General features: G+C 43.3%; 1 protein-coding gene across 1 annotated transcript in view; it reads right to left on the bottom strand.

The window, feature by feature from the left end:
* Nucleotides 1–17,320, bottom strand: part of si:dkey-237h12.3 (teneurin-3) — a 166,329-nt gene that overhangs the window by 17,895 nt on the left and 131,114 nt on the right. The window contains 3 exon segments of the mRNA XM_042061969.1: nucleotides 9,179–9,322; nucleotides 12,354–12,621; nucleotides 15,531–15,792. Coding sequence (XP_041917903.1) covers nucleotides 9,179–9,322; nucleotides 12,354–12,621; nucleotides 15,531–15,792 — 674 coding nt within the window.

Raw genomic sequence — 17,320 nt, 5'->3', positions numbered from 1 at the left:
TTTCTTTTCAATTGAATATTTCTTACAAATGTAATGTCATCCAGATCTGGAGCCAGTCCGCACCAGAATAATAACTAGGTATGTGCCAGCTGTGGTCAATTTGCAATACAAAAAAACGACTCACACAAACTGTTCACGATTGAACATCCATTATTGCTATTGTTCAAGATTAAACATTAATTAACATTCATTACTGCTATTGATCTAAAAGAGATGGAAGATTTCCAAGGGGGTGGGGGGTTGGTGTTTGTCCATTTCTTTAACAGGGCAAGAACCCCCCCCCCCCATCCCCACCCCTGGCTTCAGCCCTGTGTTCCAGCAGCAAGCGTCAAAACCTACATCTGAGGTGGAGTTAGTCCTCCTGCATAGGCAAAGACATCCACGCAGCAAGTACAGTATGTGCATGCCTGCCCAACACAGAAATCGATGGGCAGGATCACAAAAATCTTTACATTTTGTCAAAAAAATGTGGAAAAAAAGAAAACAGATTTAGATGGATTAAAGATTTAAGTGCTGAATACGAAGATGAGTTTAAATGCTGCACAGAACATCAAAGGCCCGGTCTCAGCGTTACCTGTGAAGTGGCAGAGATGACGTCAGACAGTGCTTTGATCACTCTCACCCCCCCCCCCCCTCACGTCCCGTTAAGCGGCCAGTGTGTGCGAGGAGTCACCACAGATAAATATTTCAGCCACTTCCACATTTGACTTGTTTCTTCAAAGAAAGAGAGAAGTCAAAGAGCAACTTCAAAGGGTCGTACTGAGCTAACACACATGAATCATTCATATCCAGCAACATGTAAGAATTCCAAAGCCTGCCCTGGCCTATTAATCACTTCATTGACTCTTCTGCAACCAGCTGTCTGATTGGCTGGATGTCAACCATGCTGCACTTGATTCTGCCACGTGATTGGCTAAGGGCCATTGCCAGCTTTTTGAGTGTGCAATCTCATTGGCTGACTGCCTGAACCTCCTACTGCTCTGCATGGTGTCCACATGTCTCACTTCACCATGTTATTATTCACTGCTTCCTCCCCTTGGCATTTAATTTACAGAAATTCACAAACACCCCTCCACTTTCAGCACTTCATGCATTTGTGTGTGTGTGTGTGTGTGTGTGTGTGTGTATACAGTGGGCGTTGCTTTCAAATGGCCACTTCAGTCGCGCATTACGTGGCGTGAAACTTTAGTACCACTTTCAGCCACTGTGCGTCGCTCTGCCACTGTACATCGCTCTGTCAGTAGCCTGCCTGTCGCCCCTTCTGAAAAAGCAGGAGGCTACCGTTAAACATAATTGTTGCCGAGAGGAATCCCAGACTACGAATTCAATAACAAAATAAATCATGCATAATTAAACATTACCTCGATTTAGGCTACTTGGGTATGGATTAAGGCTTGACTACACGGTGGTAACGAAATAACTGTTCAGAATAAATGTGTAGCCTTGGGTAGGCTTCTGCAGAAAACAATGTTGTTGGCGATTTAATATCTAGCGACTATCTAGCGACGTTTTTAACAGGCTACGCTATAGAGGCTTAGACAACTATGACCCACGTTTTGGTTTCGTAAATTAATTTGCCCTACTTCTTGACTGCAATGTAGTCAATTGACTGCTTGACATGCATGGGCGTAGATTTAGGGTGGGACGCTAAGGACTAGTCCTAATCAATATTTTAAGATGACAATATTGTCCCCACCAATATTTTAGCGAGCTTTGTGCTGCTGATCATTCCGACAGCCAGCACGACAGTACAAGAAACGTCGTCATATGATTTGCTGAAAATCAGCTGACACGCAGGCTACACGCACGGAGAGTGTCAAAGCACAGGCTACTTTGCACTGGCAGTCAAGCGAGTGGTGCCAACGACAACGGTAAGTTAGGGCTGTCTGTATAGGCCTACATAGCCTATCCCATAAAAGGCCAGAGTAAAACATTGTGATATTCCCTTTGCCCTTCAGCATGTACATGTTTGCCCCTTTTTGTGGTTTATAGATCAGCTATAAAATACGAAGCTTTTTCATTATGCAGTCTAGGCAAAATAACGCCATATAAACTGGTAACTGGTGACCATGCTTTCAAATTCGGATTTTACTGTGTAAAATAGCATTAGCTGTTAGGATATTAGCCAGGATATTGTCACAGCTTAACCTAGCTTCTGTAATCTTTCAACCAAAGTTAGGAGTCATGTTGAATAAGGGTGTGCCGCATGGACAGTCGCATTGTAAGGGTCCGGTGCCATGTGCTCCTTTGTTTGTTCCCCATGTGCTTTGTGTTTACCTGCCTGTCACCTGCCTTTGTCTCTGCCCCATCTCCTTATTTGGTCTGTGCTTCCTGTCTTGTTAGTTTTCCCTCCGTTTCTGTTTCCACACCTGTTCCCCGTTAATGTCTTGTTGGTCTCGTCCAGTCCTCTGTCTTTCTGTTAATTAGTCTGTTAGTTTAATATTGGTTTCCACCTGTCTCTTGTTTTACCTTGATCATTGTCCACCTGTGCCCTGTTACCTATTGTGTATGTAAACCCTCTGTGTCCTCTCAGTCCTGGTCGGTTATTAGTCTATGTGGGTTGTGTTCTAGAATAAAGATTCTTGTATTTCAAAGATTCCCTTGCCTTGCCATACTTTGCCCGTGCAGCCGTGACACGCATAGGCTATAGCACAGATAGGCCTACAGTAGAAGTCACCATCACTGACTGTTAGGCTAATTGGGCTACCAATCTTGCAGTCGCAGTAAACAATGGATCCGAGACATTTTCCTGTTCCTATATTCTGTTTATGTAGGCTAATGTATTTGTGAATGTGGCCTGCACAATGCAAAGAAATAAAAGATAAACTGGTGCATTTCCATACTCATAGAAATCAACATTGCGAGACACTTATCTCTTCTATGATCTCATCCCAAAAAGATTTTCTTTGACTTGTTAGTTTTTTTTAATCTAATGACATAGCAAACATGATATATTGAATCCACATATCCTTGCACTTGAGAAACTATGTTTCACGCCAATTGCGTTCACGTTCCTCTTAAGTGACAGGCACTAAATTAGATTTACACACCACAAATGTGATGGTATTAAAGACAAGTGTAGCCAAGTAATTTAAATATCAATATGATGTATTCAAATTACTAAATATGTTTAGCTATTAGTAATTATGCAGATCACAAAATACTATAAATAATTAACAATATAAGTTTATAGTTTATATGAATTCCAAAATATGAAAAAGAAACCTATGACAACCATCACTTTCTATGTGTGTGTGTGTGTGTGTGTGTGTGGAGGGTCAATCAAATTTTATGATTGCCACTGATGTGAATGATCACAAATTACAAATCACACAAACCAAATCAAATTTTAAAAAATTGCAAAAGTATCGAAATCGAGATTCTTCACTTGTTATTGGTATTGAAACAATAATGTTGGTATCGTGACAACAGTCAGATAACAGATGTGTCCCCACCAAAGCTGAGACCAAACCTACGCCCTTGTTGACATGTCATGTTTTATTTTTCTGTACAATAAACAAATACATCTGCATTATGCCGCAGAATTACATTCATATTTGGCTGACTTCTGCAGACGCGACGCGCAAAAAAAAACACTGCCACTTCCCTCCCCATATTCCACTGATCACTCATCAGACATCAGGGGTGCGTTTCCCAAAAGCTAACTACGTTGCAACTAAGATGGTTGAAACTATGCAAGTACGACAAAACTGTTTCCCAAACGATAGTTTGAACTATGGTGGTGGAACTTACATAGTCCAATGCATCATTACACTACGTTAGTGTTTCCCAAAACCATAGTAGCAACGAACGTTCGCAACCACTATTGTAAAGTTGTGTAGTTACAGCTACACCTCTCGACCTGTGGTAGAATGCTAGTAGAAGCATAGTTCCGGGGATCTTCATGTCAAAGACGTCACTGACGCCAGTTATTTGTTTGCAAATTAATAATTAATAAATAATAATAATTAATAAATACATATATTTAGGTTTCTAATTGAAATGTACACTTCTAACCACCATACATCCATATTTTAAAATGCCCAAGTTCACTTCCAAGTTGTTTCCCTTGGGAAAGAAGAGAGACCTGCATAGTCATTTGTTCCTGCCTGATTACTTTGTGCCATTGACTAATTGATTGAGGGGATGGTTCAAATGAAGATGTGGTCAGTTGGGATTTTCAGCTGGTCCAGTCAAGGCCTCTCCCGCCTCCTGTTACAAATCTTCCATTAGTCAAGATGAATGGGACCCTGTGCACTGCATCTAAGAGCACATGACCTTCAGAGCAAACCAATCACCACACATTTCTCTGGCAGCCTTTTTAAAACCCTCTCTGAAGGGAAGACCCTGATCTTCCCAGATAGGACACCAGCGCACAGACAAAAGACATTCTGTGGCTGCCACAGCCATAATGGAGTAACCAAGCTACCTTGGTGATTGGTTATATCCCCTATCAAGCTTTGTGGTGATGAACAAAAAAGAAGACGTATATAAACATCAAGGTGTTTCTTTATGTAAGCTTCGGCTTTGGCACTCGGCTCTGATTACTCTGAAATGTGACAGCCTGTTGACTAGAGAGCCCTTGACTGTAGCCAGAGGTATTCTAAATAACTAAATGCTTTTTCATCCGCAGGTGTAGCAATCAAACGCTGCATTCTTGAGGCATTGATGTGTTAGGTGAGAGTCATTTCAAAGAGAAGGGAGGTGTGGGGGAGGGGGCAGAGCCAAATCCATATCCTTCTTAGACACACCGTAATCATTACGTAGTCATTTGGTGTTTACACTGAAACAAACATAAGCAGAACAATGCTCCATTGCCTGCTTTCGAAAACTTGCTACTGTAGCATCCCAGAACCAGACACATGACTTGTAACATAGCATCTGGCTTGATCAAAAGTGCTAACACCTCACACTAGTTGGCTAGCCACCAGGGTGCAACTACAGAAATGTAATATCTGTATGGGCCAAAACAGAGTAATTTTCTCCCATTACCTCACTGACAACTGATAGTCCTATAGCTCAACATGATCACAACCTCTTGTGGATTCTGATTTTGGGTCCAAAAGACCCCTGAACACTCCAGACACACATAATATAATGTGTCACTGCTCATCATGGCAGATGTGTATGTCCTGCCAACAAAGTCTAGCTCCATTTTGTTTAGATTCGACACGACCTTGTCAAGCCAAGCCATGTCTGCATCTTCCACACACGTGGTTGTAGCTCTGTGACTCTGTGATTTGCTCTAAAAGGGAAACATAGAGACGGAGCTAGAGACAGGCTGAGTTAATCCATTATTCCGTTCCCCTTTATGCATATACATGTGCACATAAACATGAGGATTTGTTGCCTTTCGACAAAAGAAAGAACTTTGAGACAGGAGAGGGAGAAGGGAGAGGTCTCCAAATCTACTAACATCTGAACAAACACGCTTTTAGTCTTCTACTGAACAACTTCTAGCCAGCTTACTGCGACATAGAGAGCAGTGATGGAAACGCTCCCATTTGTGTAGCCTTCCAAAGCCCTTCCAAAATGCTTTTGTGCGAGGGGAGAACACACACTATCACACAAAACATGGCAAAGGAATTTCAATTCATGTTCGGCACACAAGGCGGGTGAAGTTGTTCACGTACTGAAGTGTGAGTCTACAATGGGAACGTAATAGATTCGCCCCAACATATCTACATAGTGTTGGCTCCTCACAGCAAGGGGCGGGGGGTTATAAAACTGTGATAACACACGTCAAACACTGCCGACGGAACAAAGCTCTCAAAGGTGCGGGGCTGCGAGGAGAACTTAGGCAGAAGGATGCTCTTCTCTCGCTTGTCAGGTGTGTGTGTGTGTGTGTGTATGTGTATGTGTATGTGTATGTGTGTGTGTGTGTGTGTGTGTGTGTGTGTGTGTGTGTGTGTGTGTGTGTGTGTGTGTGTGTGTGTGGAGGTGTGCCTCCATGAGTCTACGAGATGCAAGGCGCAAAAGAGAAGGAAAAAAGAGAGAAAAGACATTACACGTTTTCATTCTCGCTTTCTGTCTGTGATCTTTTAGTGGGAAATTCTTGACAGATTTGGTTCAGATAAACAACGGCTCGGTGTTCAATGTTTAATGAAAAAGGCAGCTCCAACACTTCTCTGGAAATAAACAGTGGAAACGCCTTTCAGCAGCTGTTGACTTTCCGTCTCTGATGTCAGGAAAAGCTGAACTCCAACGAGCATGAGCAGGAAGGGTGAAAAACTGCACTTCCTCCTCTTGTGAAAGTATAATTGATTATTGACACTGATGCCAGGTGTAGCGATCCCTTCAGCCGATTCATCCATCTTAACCCTGTTATACTTTGAACTTCCAAAGACCATGCTGTCATGACTTATCATGCTGATGCAGGTTCTATCACACCACTAACTATGATATAATGTTAAACACCTGTTGACCAAATAAGATACCATCTACATAATAAATAATTATTAAGTGCAGTTTGCTTCATTAACATTAGTCCACATTATAGGATGTACTCGGACTTAAGGATCTGTCCTGGACCCAGTGGACCTAAAGATACACTATGCAAGATTTTCACCTTAATATAACCTTTATGAAGCCAATTTGATGGTAAACGAACTTGTAATAGGCAAATCGTTCACCTAGCATAGCTATACAGCATAGATGTAGCAAGTCGCTACCAAGAAAACTAGCCATGTAACTTCAAGAACGATGGCCCAACAAATCTCACAAGAATCGTGAACAATTATCTTGTCAGTAGATATAGCTCTTTGGAGATAGTTTTGCCTGTTGTTAATCCTCCACCTTCACAACAAAAGCATTTTTATTGTGTACAGGGGGGGATAGGTCACAAGAAGTTTGCTATTTACAACAGCAGAGTAAAATATAAATATATCATGACTCTAGAGGGAGCTCTACAGTCATCTGTCTTGGACCCAGCGGAGCTCTATGTGCTCTGATGTTAATCATAGTCTGTATGGAGAGGCTCAGGACTGAGAGGGGGGGGGGGGGAGAGGGATGGAGAGAGAGAGAGAGCTAAAGAAGAGTTAAAGTGAGGGAAACAGGGAGGGAGAGGAGTTGGGGTTGAAAGGAGGGAGGGAGGGAGAGGTGGCGAGGGTTGAAGGGAGAGAGGGAGTGAGATGGGTCGGAGGAGGGAGGATAGGAGTTGTGGCTGGAGATGAAAGCATCCAAAATGGCTGCCATCAGCGGGCCCTAAGCCAGTGGGATGAGGGGGCTTAACGCCTCACAGAGAGAGGGGTTAGGAACAGAGGGGTGTGAGTGCAGCATTCAGCACTATCTCTCTCCATACACTTCTCTATCTCACTCTCTCTCTATCTCTCTCCATACACTCCTCTCTCTCTCTCTCTCTCTCTATACACTCCTCTCTATATAAGTATAAGTATATATACTCTTTTGATCCCGTGAGGGAAATTTGGTCTCTGCATTTATCCCAATCCACAAATTAGTGAAACACACTCAGCACACAGTGAACACACAGTGAGGTGAAGGACACACTAATCCCAGCGCAGTGAGCTGCCTGCAACAACAGCGGCGCTCGGGGAGCAGTGAGGGGTTAGGTGCCTTGCTCAAGGGCACTTCAGCCGTGCCTACTGGTCGGGGTTCAAACTGGCAACCCTCCGGTTACAAGTCCGAAGCACTAACCAGTAGGCCACGGCTGCCCCATATCTCTCTCTTTATCTCTCTCTGATCACCACCTTCTCTCTATACACTCCTCTCTCTACACAACTCTCTCTCTAGATACTCTGCTCTCTTGGAACTTCCTCTCTCCACTCTCTGTCTCTCTCTCTCTCTCTGAACTCCTCCTCTCCTGCTCTCTCTCTCTCTCTCTCCCTCATTGTCTCAGAACACTTCTCTAAAGAATTCTAAACCCAACAACAAGACACCAAGTGGAATAAATCTGGTATTCAATCTGCTTGGCGCCGTGACACACAGCATCTTTCACCACCTCCTCGTTCTCCCAAAATAAACTCCTTCCCCTCGCTGCCATGGATCACCATGCTGTGTCTATACGAGCTGTATGAGTGGGTGATTTAAATGAGATTCCATTCTGAGCCATCCCATCTGGCATTGTGCTTAGATTAGAGGCGCTCTGCTCTGCTGACTCTTCTGCTGGAGAGGGGGACGTTGTGTCCTGGATGACTCAATTTCTCAGGGTCACCGACGGGTCGCCGACTCACTGACATGGTGGTGTAAGTATGGCAAATCTGCATATCAACTGATTCTGCCATTAATATGAGTGATCGCCCCTTCAAAGTTCTCCACTATTATCTATGAGTGGGACAATGAGTCATATTTCATGGTCAGGCAGTTGTGCATTGTGATAGCCCAATCTGATGGAGGACGTCCACTTGGCCTGCCGTGCTCGCTGTGATGACTGAGAGGACTCAAGGGCACTCTCTTGCGCCCCCACAACCTGTGAGTTGTGAATACCTCACACAGCCCAATTCGACGCTGCCAGGTTGATATCGAGTCAATGGGATTAGGAAAAATATATGTAGAATATGGGATTCATGAATACTTAAAGGTGCAGTTAGCAAAGTTACATTTGTTTGTGTTTATGTTTATATTTAAATTTATTATCAGACATTTTTGTCAAATACAACATACAGTACATCATATTTTAACCAAGGGCCACAGAAACACACCAGAGAGGTGGCTAACCCCTCCCTTCAGTATTCCCAGAGAAACTCCACGCATGGTTTCATTTTTGTTTGTGGGACAGACTGCCCCCACTCAGAGTTTTTACTCACAGAATGGGCAGCTAGTGGTCGTAAGGAGATGATTGCTGAATGTGACAAAAATCTTATGGGCTTCAAATTGTGACTGTATCGACAATCACCGACTGTACCTTTAACACAGCCTAATACAGGGATGAAAGGTTACTCCAACACACACACACATACACACACACTCAAATATACAGGTAGTATTCAATACAAAAATATTCCTGAGCCTACCTGATCAACACACAAACAGACAGACAGGGTTCACAAATGCATCCTCGTCATACCCGTTAATATATATGTACGAATAAACATGTGTGTGGAGTTGAATAAGCACGTGTGTGGAGTTGGATAAACACGTGTGTGGAGTTGAATAAACACAAGTGTGGAGTTGGATAAACACGTGTGTGGAGTTGAAGAAGGTGTTGTTGTTTGAATCTTACCGTTGGCCACGTCCAGAGCATGATGCTTGTCCAGTGTCCAGCCCCCCATGTGGGAGGGGTCGAGCTGGTATCCCTGCAGTGCGATACTCCTCTTCTCCCACAGAACCACACTCAGGCACGCTTCATACTCAAAGCCCACGGACACTGCAGGACCAAACACTGATGATTACACACTGAGCCCATACTGACACCACAGAACCAAAAACTAATGATTATTTTTATTTATTTATCTATTTTTTTATTTATTATCACACACAAACACAAACACACACTCTCTCTCTCTCTCTCTCTCTCTCTCTCTCTCTCACACACACACACACACACACACACACACACACACACACACACACACACACACACACAGAGTAATGCTCATCACGCATTATCAATGATTCTCATTCAATAGTAATCGGAGAATAACAAAACAAACACTAATGATTATCTTTATTTATTTATCTATTATTTATTTATTATCACACACAAACACAAACACTCTCTCTCTCTCATCAGGCATTATCAATGATTCTCACTCATTAACCCTATCGCAAAACAAACACTAACAATGGTCACACTCAAACACACCCACCCTGCTGAAACAAACACTAACAATAGTCACACTCAAACACTAACACTGCAGTCAAACACAGTAGACTTCCTGCTAACTACCTCTCAGACCTGACTGATAAAAAAAAACACAACCTGACACTTAAGAACACAGCAACGCAGCGTGTCACAAGATACACTAATAATGGCCATGCTCAAAACACAAACAAGCATAATAAATTGGAATGATTAGGCATCTCATTCAAACCAGAGCCTTTCTCAAGACTAGCGGAGGAAGTAGAATGAAAAAAGAAAAATAAATGTTGGTTCATTTCACCCAATTTCAATTTCAAGATTTCAAGTGCATTGATTCCACTCATTTTTATTCGTTTTCACACTCAAACTTGAGTCATATTTTAAACCATAAAAAATGACAATATGCAGCAAGAAGTAGAATGTCGTAAAAGTCACGTTGTGGACATCCTGTATTTATATGCGTATTGAAATGGAGACATGGTGCAGAAACAACGCTATCAACAATTTCACACTCCCGTGTAGATTACTATAAAATCTGCAGAAAGCTCCCAGGGCCCAAGATTCAAAATAAATAACATCAAAGAACAGGAAATTAGTGGGACAAATGATCAACAACGCTTTTGTAATGTCAACCTGCCTATCCTCAATAAATAAGACACAAAGAGAGAAAATAAATAAACTTCACATGATGTAAATTCAGCAATGGAGCCCCTCCCTCTCTTCAGCAATCCAGCCAAATAATGAAACCTTTCATCAGTGACAACCTGCAGGTGTGGGATGACCTTCAAACCCAGCAGCTGGAAGAGCTCTGCAATTTATTTATTTATTTTGCTTTCATGCCAAGTACACAAGAGCACACCATAACCACAGGGTTATGTGCCACTGCATTGCCTTACTGAGGATAATACAAGACTGCTACAATACAACAGTGTTCCTTAGATTGTAACTCATAGTAAACCTGATGCTAGTGCACTGGTTTATCAAACCATATTACGCTAAAATGACATAGACACCACCGTTTCATTGTGGTCCCATAAGCCTTTGCAAAAACACTGAGATAATCATGCAGCTATCAGTGTTTCTAAATGTTTTCACATGGGCCTTCTTACTGTGAGTCATGATCAGAGACCAGTAGAATTTTGGAGCTGGGTTGAACCTTACGTTATGCTTTGAGAAGAACCATGTTTTGTTCCCACTATGAGTGTGGTTAGGTGTTAGGTACTGAACCATGCTTTGTTCCCACTATGAGTGTGGTTAGGTGTTAGGTACTGAACCATGCTTTGTTCCCACTATGAGTGTGGTTAGGTGTTAGGTATTGAACCATGCTTTGTTCCCACTATGAGTGTGGTTAGGTGTTAGGTATTGAACCATGCTTTGTTCCCACTATGAGTCTGATTGTCTTCCATTAACACAGATGTTGTAATATTAAGCACAACATCTGAATGCCTACTCTCAGCACATGCCTCCACCTGTATAACATAATGACGATAATTTGCAACCCAAAAGAGAAATGCTGCATTCATTTGAGACATTTAATTTATGTGCAATGGGTTCTTTTTTTTTTCTTCAGTGTGTTGGTTTTCATTTTGATTTGAATAGAATGTAGACATTAATCTACAACATCTTAGTGCTTCTATCTAAGCAGAGTGCACTTGAAAGAGAACTTTGTATAAAGAGATCATTTCTTTAAAGTTATTATTAAAGGAAAACAAATCCTCCACCAAAGCTCACAGCTGTTTGTGTTTGTTTGTTTGTTTGATGGTGTTTTATTTCCTAGCCTTTCACATCCTTTCATCTTCAAACATCCTGCAACAACAGCCAACATTTCGGCCCAATCCTCCTGACGCCACAAGCTGCCGCTTGGCACTGAGTGTGCGGAGTGTTTTCCACAGGACAAGTGGAGCTCCAATCCACCGTGTCGCAGTACCAGCGAGCCAGTTTAGGATGCTTACTGATGCTGCCGTTTGCAATTTAATTCTATTCAAATTCAGTCAAATTCAAATCAATATAGTTTAACTCAATTATATTCTAGTCAATTGAATCTAGAGTGCTTCAGTACGGTTTGGTTCTATGCCATTATGCTCAATTTTATTTGAAGTAGGACAAGGTTTTCAACCGCTGGTACCACATAAGTACTATGATGGTTTTGTAGATCACTTGGATTTTTGATTTTTGTCCCCCATACACCAATCACACAGTTCCCTCACATACAGTACACATCCTGTGCACTGCTACTTATAGTTATTTTACAGTAGCCTGTGCACATCCAGGTTCAAGCACCCACAGGGTCATGGGTCTTCAATGCTAAGCCGTGATCCTTTCCCGATCCCATCTCTCTCACTCTCTCCCACTAGTTTCTTGTTACTCTCAAATGTCATTTGTGCATTAAGCCGCGTAATTTATGGTGGAGCAGCACTAACGTCACTGACATTTGTTTGACTGACGGTTCGTAACCCCCTCCCGTTGTGAGTCTGTATCGTTTTGGAAAATAAACAGGCGTGCTAAATATTCAGTCAAACTGAACTTTAACTTTAAAGCCAAAAAGCCTTAAAATATATTTTAGAAAGAGCAGAGGGCAGATAGGGCAGACGCTCACCTACAGCTTGGCCCAGGCCGTAGACCTTCTGGCCGTAGGCGTCGGTCTTATCCCAGAGCAGTGTGTAGGAGAGGTGGGGCGCGGCAGGAAACCACTTCTGGAGCATCCTGCCCTCCACGGACAGCCTCAGGTGCACCTTGGACAGACCGAAGGGCACGGCCGCAGGGGTCAACGTCACCTTCAGCACAGGCCTGTAGCCAGATGCCCGAGAGCTCAGGTACACCAGCTTAAGCTCACTCCCAGGAAAATGAGTCTGCTCATGCAGGACCTGATGTGAGGATGAAAACAAATAAAGAAAGCAAGGCAAGGCAAGGCAAGGCATATAGTACTTATTCAAAGACTGCAGGCAGTGTTTTAAATTAGCAAAAAAGTTCTTAATCCTCAGTTGCAGTGAATGGGTAATATATGTGAATATTAGCAACAGAAATCAGTAGGTAAAATCTGTGTCTCTCAAAAACTGATATTAGTGGATAATGTCTAATGAGGGTGCCAAACATAAGGCCCGGGGGCCAGATCAGGCCCGCCAGCAGGTTTCATTTGCCCCCCAAGATGTCTTGGGTAGGAAGGGAAAATTAGAAAGAAAAGATATTCACATCCAGCTGTCTTCAACAATTTATGTGATAAATTGATTAAACCTAGCACTACAAACCATCCTCAGGAAGGAAGAGGCCAAAAAACTGACATGGAAGTAGGGTGTTTCAAGAGAGAAAGAGCAAATAAATGACTTGTACTTGCTTGCTCACGAGTGGGTATTGTAAAGGAGTATATAATTTAACAACACTCTGATACCAATGCAGAGAAATAAAAATGACCATGACAATGACGACCCCCATGAGGTCTCATTCCAACAAATCCACTGCCCACTGCCTAATATGAGTTTGACACCCGTCTAATGCATTAACAAGCATGTTATAAACATGCTATTACAAAAAATAATAATATCATTAGCCATTATGACAGATTTCTGTACAATAAGTTCATCACAATCATACAGTAACACCAGACATGTTGCTCTGTTATCACCATCAGTCACAGGGTAACCTGACAGTTTCAAATAACTGATGATTGACTTTCCAAACACCTTCTATGAGGAAAATGGTTCATACTGTATAATTGGTTAATGGCATTATTAATGGTGTTACTACAAAAAATATAAAGCAAATTTCAACCTGCCACCTCATGGACTAAGATAATGAGGCACGTCTTCCGTGTCACACTAATAAGCCACTTAAAATACTTATGGCCACATTCATTTCATTGGCCCGTTCCGTAACACTGAGAAAGACAGGGTGTAATAAAATAAGTGGCCATTTGTTGTTTTTTTGTTGTTTGTTGGTTTTTTGGCCATTGGTTGTTTTTTCGTTTTTTGAACGAAAGCTTCTGCATGTAGTTGCAAATGTTTAGAAAACCCAGAGTTGGCTTCCGAGTCTGCCATCTGTGTTTGGCACAGTGACATCATCACTTATAGACCAATTAGAGGAGGACTGAAGCCAGAGCTGCCACCGTGTGAAAACAGATATTACTGAGGGGAGGGCAGCCATTTTGGCTCCTTCCCAGCGAAACACACGTGAGGCACACAGAACACCTCCTTTAGAGCAGCTCCATGCTTACACATTTACCACTTTTTGAGGTATGTTTTTATCAGGCAACTAGTTTTGGCATCATCTCCAAACGTATTTTAAAGTTATATATGGTATATGGTGAAAGCCAGATAAATGATAGATTCTCATGTTTTTATCAGGCAACTAGTTTTGGCATCATCTCCAAATTCATTTTAATGCTGTGTATGATCATATATGCAAATTCCGACCGGCCACCCAGGATATATTATGCCCTGTAGAGTTCACCCAGGATATGCCCTGTACAGTTCACCCAGGATATGCCCTATTGAGTTCACCCAGGATATGCCCTGTACAGTTCACCCAGGATATGCCTTGTACAGTTCACCCAGGATATGCCCTATATAAGCTTTATTTGTATAGGATATGTAAGGAATAACGGCGCCGAGGTGTCCTGTCATACGGAATTAATGGACGAGGGCGAGGGGCAAAGAACTCCCCGACGCGCAGCCGCGTCCTACTATCGTTGTTATAGTTACCATTCATAAGCATTGATATGGAACGGCGATTAAACTTTTTCTAAACTTAACTACTTCATAGGTGTCCCGTTATTCAGAATTAAAAGCCACCCTGCCAGCCAATCAGAAAAGAGTATTCCTTCTCTCCGGGTGATAAGTAAGGGATAACGGCGCCGAGGTGTCCTGTTATACGGAATTAATGGACGAGGGCGAGGGGCAAAGAACTCCCCGACGCGCAGCGGAGAAGCTCACTAGATCAGCTTGTTGTACAACTTTCGTTGGCCCTATAACAGCGATAGCATGGACAGTTAGCTTGTTTACAGTTGATTCCATTGTTGTGAAGCCTGCCTCCCAGCTCTCGGGCGGAGGCAACTCCCCTCCACTGTGCGTCAGGGAGTTTTTTGCCCCTCGCCCTCGTCCATTAATTCCGTATAACAGGACACCTCGGCGGCCGTTATTCCTTACATAGTTCATCCAGGTTATGCCCCATACAGTTCTGTGTTCCTATGGAACACACTGCCAAAATGAAGGAAAACATTTCACAGCATGTTGTTGCTGACCACATCTCCAAAAGACATGTTAGCAAGTTTCTAGTACTGCCAACAAGAGGTGTTTGCAAGGTTTTGCATGTCTTTTAGGTAGTCAGCTCATTAGTCGTACAGCAAAACTCTAAAGTGCTGCTATAAGGAAGGAGGTGGCTAGGCTAAGAATGTGCTCTTTAAGGAAGGGTGGGTGGCTAGGCTAAGGATGTACCGGTACCTGTGTGTTACAATACCATAGCCATGATGTGAGGCAATGAACAACCCTTTGAATGCAGTATCTGATTATACCTTAAAATGGAGATGGGAAAGCCTGCTTCACAATTTGAAAGAAAGAACCCCCATGCATCCATCCACTGAATAACCCAGTAGATTCTAATTAGCACAACTCTTAGGTAGAAAAACTCATTTTTGAAAACACCTGTTTTAAGTGCAAAGGTACAACTAATACATGGCTAGGACTTTGGCTTTCGGGACTTTCCACCTCTGCCTTAAAGTGACCAATGAAGGCCAAACATTCAGTCTTAGTGCTGGGTTAGTAAGTACTTCTACGTCACCTACCTGAGTCTCAGGTACAACAGGGCTGGCTTCAGGGGAGGAGCTAAAGAACACCGAGAGGGGAGTGGCAGTGAGGCGGGGGCGGGGCCTCTCTAGTCCACTCAGGTTGCAGGAGGGCGTGTCTTTGGTGTTGTGGTGCATCACGAGTGGCTGCATCACATGGAACACGTTCCAGGGCACCCAGACGGAGAGCTGGACGGCGGCGTATGGAGCGCGCTCGAAGCTCAGCACCAACGAAGCACCGCCATTGGCCAGCAAGTCGAACCTGGTGATGACATCAGAGTTTTTCCACTTAGTCGAGGCGCCACAGGCATATCAGAAGACAGATAAACTACTTTAACTCTGCCCAGACAGCCTTTGTAAACAAAACAGAACAACACACTCTGTGAGAGACAGACACAGGGCTTTTGTGTGCCTGTGAGGAGCCAATTGATCCACCCCATTTAGGAGGAGAGATGAGGGAGTTCATGGAGGCTCTCTGGCCTTCAAAGCCTGCTTTTGTTCTTACTTACTTTAAAGCAACACAGTATGTCAGCTTCAGTAAAAAAATAAAATGGGCTGGGACTCTATATATATTAGAGAATAAAAATATACAATTTTCCTCCACATTTCTTGAGCTGGTGGTTTAATTGGCGTGGTATGCAGAGGGGTAGTCGCTGAGTTGGAAATGAAGGGCGGCTCTTTGAAGTGCTGTTCTATATATTCCACTACACTGAACTCAGCTCCCACAGGCTGCTGCATGCTACACCGCCTGGTGACACACACACACACACACACACACACACACACACACACACACACACACACACATATACAGACAGACAGATACACACACACACACACACACACACACACACACACACACACACACACACACACACACACATATACAGACAGACAGATACACACACACACGCACACACACACACACACACACACACACACACATACAGACAGATACACACACACACGAACACACACACACACACACACACACACACACACACACATATACAGACAGACAGATACACACACACACGCGCGCACACACACACACACACACACACACACACACACACACACACACACATATATATACAGACAGACAGATACACACACACACGCACACACACACTCATACACACACACATATACAGACAGACAGATACACACACACACACACACACACACACACACACACACACACACACACACACACAGACAAATTCAAGAACTCAGTGACACACACAACACACATATATGCACACACACAAAAAGTTTCACAACATCAGGGACATACACCTTGCACATAAACACACACACACACACACACACACACACACACACATCCCTGCTGTCTCTGGCCTGAGACCGTATCCTTTGGCAGTGTCCAGTCTCCAGTCTGGGCATCAGTGACACATGGTTGCAGTCAGCCAGGCTTTGAAGCTGTGCTGCTCTACACACACACACACACACACACACACACACACACACACACACACACACACACACACACACACACTCCCGAGCCTCTTGCAAGTTCCAGTTGTCCAGGCTTTGATGTTGCGATGCGACTGCTGCCACACAGGACACTGACATGGACATGCTTGCTCAACCAACCACACACACACACACACACACACACACACACACACCTACAGGACAGTGACTCCACACACTTAAAAAAACACACACATCTGTTTATATTCACTCATACGCATGCCTACTTAAACAGCTAGACACACTCATGCTGACCAAGACCCACGTGGAAGCCAAGACACACTGAAACGCAT

Source organism: Alosa sapidissima, chromosome 14, assembly GCF_018492685.1.
Source record: "Alosa sapidissima isolate fAloSap1 chromosome 14, fAloSap1.pri, whole genome shotgun sequence".
Classification (NCBI taxonomy): domain Eukaryota; kingdom Metazoa; phylum Chordata; class Actinopteri; order Clupeiformes; family Clupeidae; genus Alosa; species Alosa sapidissima.
The sequence above is the reverse complement of the archived record's forward strand: the minus strand, read 5'-3'. Positions and strand labels throughout refer to the sequence as shown.